The sequence below is a fragment of the Herpailurus yagouaroundi genome, unplaced genomic scaffold (assembly GCF_014898765.1).
Source record: "Herpailurus yagouaroundi ecotype Mexico unplaced genomic scaffold, PumYag 195, whole genome shotgun sequence".
NCBI lineage: Eukaryota > Metazoa > Chordata > Mammalia > Carnivora > Felidae > Herpailurus > Herpailurus yagouaroundi.
The window spans coordinates 18055512-18061511 of record NW_024412426.1 but is presented as its reverse complement, the minus strand read 5'-3'; the positions used below and the strand labels follow the sequence as shown (position 1 = coordinate 18061511).

Sequence of the window (6000 nt, the reverse complement as noted above, 5' to 3'; positions counted from 1 at the left end):
GGCCCAGAAGGGGGCCCGGGAGGGCAAGAAGGCGGACACCACGGCCCTGACAGGTACTGTAAAGGCCTGGGACCGGGGACCCTGCACACCCATCAGAGCAGTCATCGTCTGTACCTAGGGGTGCAGAGGGGAGTAGGGAAGGCCGTTGTTTCACCTGAGGACATGCCTCAGAGTGGTTCCTTCTTTACCTTACGCGGATACGAGGGCTCTGATTGAGAAGAGTGTAGAGGACGGGTGCCTGGGTGGCTCAGTGGGTTAAGTGTCTGACTCATGATTTAGGCTCAGGTCGTGATCTCACGGTTCAGGAGTTCAAGCCACGTTGGGCTCTGTGCTGGGAGCGCAGAGCCTGCTTGGGATTCTCTCCCTCTCTCTGTGCCTTCCTTCCACTGCTGTGCACTCTCTCTCTCTTTCAAAATAAATGAACTTCAAAAAAAAAAAAAAAAAAAGAAGAGTGTAGAGGAGGCAGTGTGAAAGTGGAAGTGTGTGGCTTTTCCGGGTGGTTGTGCGGGGCCTCCGTCAGCCTGTCCTCCACCCTGCCCAGCTCCCAGGCTCTCCACCTGGATGTTAGAACCTGGCGGGCCTCGGCTCCAGTTTGGAGAAGAGGGAGGCAACGTAGCACTTCTGTGTCCACGTCCCGGGTTGGGGGCGGTGGTGAAGTGCCTTTCTCCCTCGCTGTCCCTTTCCAGTTAGTGATCAGAGGGGCCTGGGCTGTTGTGTTTTGCGTGTGTGGTGGGGCCTCACAGGGACCGAGAGACTCCCTGTGCCCACCCTGACGTCCTCGGGTCTCTTTGGACATCTGGGCAAGGGCTGGCCATCCCCTTTGTGGCGGGGGACACCATGTGTGGCCACTGGAGTTAGAGGTGCCTTGAATTTCCTTATAAGTTACAATTAGCAGGATTTTTTAATTAAAAGAGTAAAGTATACTTAGAGTAAAAAAAAAAATTCAAACTATTCAAAGGAACACGTAGAAAGAAAAACTCTTGTACAGCCCAGACTCCTTAATAGTCAATGCTGTTCCCCAGAGGCAGCCAGTCCCTCCCTCCTTCCTTCTTTCCTTTACCCTCCCTCCCCCTCTCCTCTCTCCTCTCTCTGTTGCCCTCGTTCCTTTCTCCCTCTGTTCCTTCATTATCTTCTCTTTGCTTCACTGTTCCCATTTAAAAAAAATTAATGTTTATTTTTGAGAGAGAGATAGACAAAGCATGAATGGAAGAGGGGCAGAGAGAGAGAGAGGGGGAGGGGGAGAGAATCTGAAGCAGGCTCCAGGCTCTCAGCTGTCAGCACAGAGCCCGACACGGGGCTCGAACTCACGAGCCATGAGATCATGACCCGAGCTGAAGTTGGACACCTAACCCACTGAGCCACCCAAGTGTCTCTCACTCTTCCCATTTTTAAAGACGATAGGGGGTGCCTTAGTGGCTCAGGGGGTTGAGTGTCCAACTCTTGATTTTGGCTCAGGTCATGATCCCAGGGTTGTGGGATCGAGAGCCCTGCTCCAGGCTCTGAGCTGACAGCACAGAGCCTGCTTTGGATTCTCTCTCTCCCTCTGCCCCTCCTATGCTTGCATGCGCTCACTCTCGCTCTCTCTCTCTCTCTCTCTCTCTCTTAAATAATAATTTAAAAAAGACAACAAGACAACAATATTACCATCTTTGTACTTCACAGAAATGTGGAAGTAATTAAGACATCTCAAGTCCATAACCAGGGGAATGGTGGGCAGTCAAAGACGTAGCAGAGGCCAGCTTAAGATATTTAAATAGTTAAGGTTTTGCTTTGATGTTTGGAAGCAGGAAATTTAGTTCTGTAGTGTGATGGAAAGAATAAAATCCATGCCAGATGTTACACTTTAGAAAGTCAAACCGAGCTGATATTACAGAAACTCAAAATTTGTCAAAACATCCTAATTCAAAACAACAGCTGCCTGATTTCTATTAAAACATTTCAATTCCATTCTCGGCCGAAATGCTACTGAGGAGAAAATAGCCTGGAGACATCTTTTTTGGGAACTCCTAAATTAAAATCACCCTCTATGATGATTTTCCAAAATGGAAATTTTTCATTCAATATCTTATTGGGTTTAAAAAAACGAGCCATCTGACCAATTAATATGGTTTTGACTAGAATTCTTGCTGAGTTTTGGTTTCCCGGTCTCCAGAGTGTGTACTCCTCCCCCTCCCCTCCCTCCCCATCACACGTTCAGAGCCACAAGGAAGGCTCTGCTTTTTCTCTGCCTCTTCTTCCCTCTCTCTCTTCCTCTCCTTTGCACAAGACCACCACCATCACGCCTGCTCCACGCTTTCTGTACAGGGTGTGCATCTAAGGCCATATGTTTAGTTAGGTAGGAAATAGAACTTTAAATCTCTACTCCAACTTAATGTTTGTCGCAAGCCCCCATTCTGCTGGTGGGTCGGTATCTCTGATTTAGGGGGCATGCTCCTTCTCCAGGGCTGTGTGTAAAGTCTTGGGTGGTTTCCCAGTGCCAGCTGTGGGGTGGGGGGCGGGCAGCTCTGTGGTCATCTTTCCAGGTAGGTGTTTGCCGGGACACGTGGTTTCTGTGCACAGGTTCCTCTCAGATCCGCACTCCGGGTCACTTCGGGAGCCCTGCTGTCGCTGGGAATCTGCCTGCTGATCTGGTTGACCTGGATTGTTCATACCCACCACTCTTGGAGAATCTGTGGGGAATCTGGGAGAACAGATGCACTGTCTCGGCCCTACCCACTCCCCTCTTCCTTAGTCCCCTTGTCCTCAGTGGGTGTGGAATGTGCTTTTATTAAAAAAGTTTTTTAAACATTTATTCCTTTTTTGAGAGACACGGCGTGAGCAGGGGAGGGGCAGAGAGAGAGGGAGATACAGAGTCCGAAGCAGGTTCCAGGGTCCCAGCTGTCAGCACAGAGCCCAACGCGGGGCTCAAACTCACGGATCGCAAGATCGTGACCTGAGCTGAAGTCAGATGCTCAACCAACTGCGCCACCCAGGTGCCCCTGGAGTGTGCTTTTAGAAACCAAGGTCATAAGGGGCTGGTGGCAAGGAAGAGCAGAGACCATGCCTGCTGTCGGGGAGGAACTGCCTGGGAACTGCCTGCTGCCATGGGAAGGATAAGTTGGTAGAAAATATGTTAACACATCAGAAATGATCTTGCCTCGGTTGCAGAAATACCGACTAATAATAATTATCTGACTTTCTGTATACAGACATCGACCCTCCCAAAAACCTTCGTCCATCTGCCGTTACACAGTCCGGGGGGGTGTTGACCTGGACGCCCCCCTCTGCTCAGATCGATGGCTACATTCTGACCTACCAACTCCCAGATGGCACCGTTAAGGTACTGGATACTTCTTGCTTTTTCTCTTGGTACCCATGCCCAGCCTCCAAATGAAGCAACTGACCCGGGCCCACCGGCTTGATCGCTGGTGTCATGGCCACCGGCTAAGAAATGAGTTGAGCCTTACTGATCATCTGCTGTGTTAGCGAAGCTGCTGCATACAGTTGTCTGCCGACATCGTACGTGTGGCCTCGTTTTAGAGGACTAACTTTTGTGCCTTCTCCTCGCTATCCATTGAGTATTTGCAGGCTGCACATCCGCCCCATGTTATTTTGTTCTGTTGTCTTTCTCAGGAAACGTTCGCTCCAAGGACAATTTGTCTGTTGTATCTATCATTGTATCTAACGTGCTTACAACCTGGCACACAAGACATGCTCACTAAATATTTATTGAATGGATTGATTAAACCTTCTTTCAGGAGTTATCCCTCCCACCTGGAATCTGAAGGCCAGCAAGTTTTTGTAGCTTGTTCCAATGGAAAATTCTTCCTCTTTCTTGTTGGCAAGAGAGAAGGGACGAAGAGGGAAAGGAAGGGCACTTTGATTTGTTCATTATCTTAATGGTTGCTTATGACAGTGCTTCAAGGAAAGTTAGCCCTATGTCTGTAGAGGAAATAAGATAGGTTCAGAAGGACGTTTCCTGAAAGGTCAACAGTGGCCCTGCTGCACAGTTATCAGCAGTCACTTTAATCACCCTTATTAGCTCCTCAGCCCAGCACCGCTGGCCTTGGTGGGTGTAGTTCGTGTTCCAGCATGTACCTGGAGGCAGAGGGTCCCAGGAGACCTGGTGGGTGCCCCTCCAGGGCGGTCCGTGGTGCCATTTCTGTGCTAGCACTCCAGCAGGCCTGAATCTCCATGGCGCCGCCCCCCAGGGAAGCTGCTGGGACCCACCCGTATTCTGGGCGCCACTAAGCCCTGAAAGAAACCAAACACTGTGCTCTCAGAGAGCTCCTGTCATTAGCACCAGGGAAAGCCGTTGACAGCTAGGGTGCTGGGGGTGACACACTGAGTGACTGTCTACTGTCTCCTTTGTTTGGTAGGAGGTACAGCTTGGAAGAGGGAACGAGAGACTTGAGTTGCAAGGCCTTGAGCAGGGCATCGCCTACCCAGTCTCCTTGGTTGCCTTTAAGGGTGATCGCCGGAGCAGGAGTGTATCTACCACCCTTTCCACAGGTAATGTTCTCTGAACGAGAATGTGGTAGAGGACAAGCATCGGACAGCCAAGAAAGCTGTCCAAGGAGGAGCGAGTGGACAGAGTGATGGATTTCTCTGGAAACGGGGCAATAGGGTTATGGGTTCAAACAAAATTGATCTCATGGTAGAAAGACTGAAGAGGGAAGCAGAACAGAATGTTATTTTGAGGGCATCAGGGTAGGAAGTGATGTAAACTTGACCTTATTTCTACTACATTTGAAGGGTTTGATGAGAGCAGGGTGAATGAGAAAAATAAGATATTTGCGAAGGGTCGGAAGAAGCAAAGTAGTAGGAGGTTATGAAATAATTTCTGAACAAAATAAATCATCTGGAAATAAGGGACCAGCCCCCCTACTTCTTCCTTGCCCTTCGCCTAACGATGCTACCTTTCTGCTTGACTCCCAGTTGGTGCCCGTTTTCCACATCCTTCCGACTGCAGTCAAGTTCAGCAGAACAGCAATGTCGCCAGCGGTCTATATACCATCTACCTGCATGGTGATGCCAGCCGGCCCCTGCAGGTGTACTGTGATATGGACACGGACGGAGGTGGCTGGATTGTGAGTCTTTATCCACGGGAGGGAGGGGCTGGGTGACTTGTTTTTGTTCTCCGATTCCCCCGCCCCAGGCTGTAAGGATAGAGCCTGAAGGGGGCGCCTGGGTGGCTCAGTCAGTGACGCCTCCAACTGTTTTTTTGTAATTTTTCCTAAATGTTTATTTATTTTTGAGAGAGAGAGAGAGAGAGAGAGAGAGAGCGAGCTGGGGAGGGGCAGAGAGAGAGGGAGAGACAATTCGAAGCAGGTTCCAGGCTCTGAACTGTCAGCACAGGACCCGATGTGGGGCTCAAACTCAGGAACTGTGAGATCATGACCTGAATGGAAGTTGGACGCTTAATTGACTGAGCCACTCAGGTGCCTCCAGCCTCCGACTCTTGATTTCGGCTCAAGTCATGATCTCACGGTTGGTAAGTTCGAGGCTCACATCAGGCTCCACGCTGACAGTGTGGGCCGTGCTTGAGATTCTCTCTCTCTCTCTCTCTCTCTCTCTCTCTCTCTTTCCCTCTCTGTCTCTGTCTGTCTGTCTGTCTCTCTCCCTCTCTCTCCCTCTCCTTGGCCCTCCCCTCTCACTTTATCTCTCAAAATACATTAATTAATAAACAAAAAAAAAAAAAGAATAGAGCCTGAAGTACTTCATGGCCAGGATAGAGCAGGCTTAGTTAAACTAAGGTTAACGATTGTGGGGGCTCGTGGGTTTATCAGCATCTAATAATGCCCTCTATGTTTGTATAATCCTACATTTTATTCTCTTCAAAGCACTCTCATAAACGAGACTCTCACACAAAATCTTTCAAGTAAGTGACAGCGGTTATTATTTCTAGTTTATAGATAGGTAAATTGAGGCCACAAGGAGAAGTATCTTGGCCCTTCATAAGAATTAATGACAAAAGTTGGGGCCAGATTTCAGGACTCCAGCCTTCCAGATCATTGGCCT

The 6000-nt window shown here is 49.4% G+C and overlaps 1 protein-coding gene across 1 annotated transcript in view; it reads left to right on the top strand.

Moving 5' to 3' along the window:
• The window catches only part of TNN (tenascin N), a 52514-nt gene that overhangs the window by 30973 nt on the left and 15541 nt on the right, over positions 1-6000 (top strand). The window contains exons 8-11 of the mRNA XM_040446721.1: positions 1-53; positions 3189-3319; positions 4359-4491; positions 4918-5069. The exon at positions 1-53 is cut by the window's left edge and continues 73 nt beyond it. Coding sequence (XP_040302655.1) covers positions 1-53; positions 3189-3319; positions 4359-4491; positions 4918-5069 — 469 coding nt within the window. The remainder of the gene's footprint in view (positions 54-3188; positions 3320-4358; positions 4492-4917; positions 5070-6000) is intronic.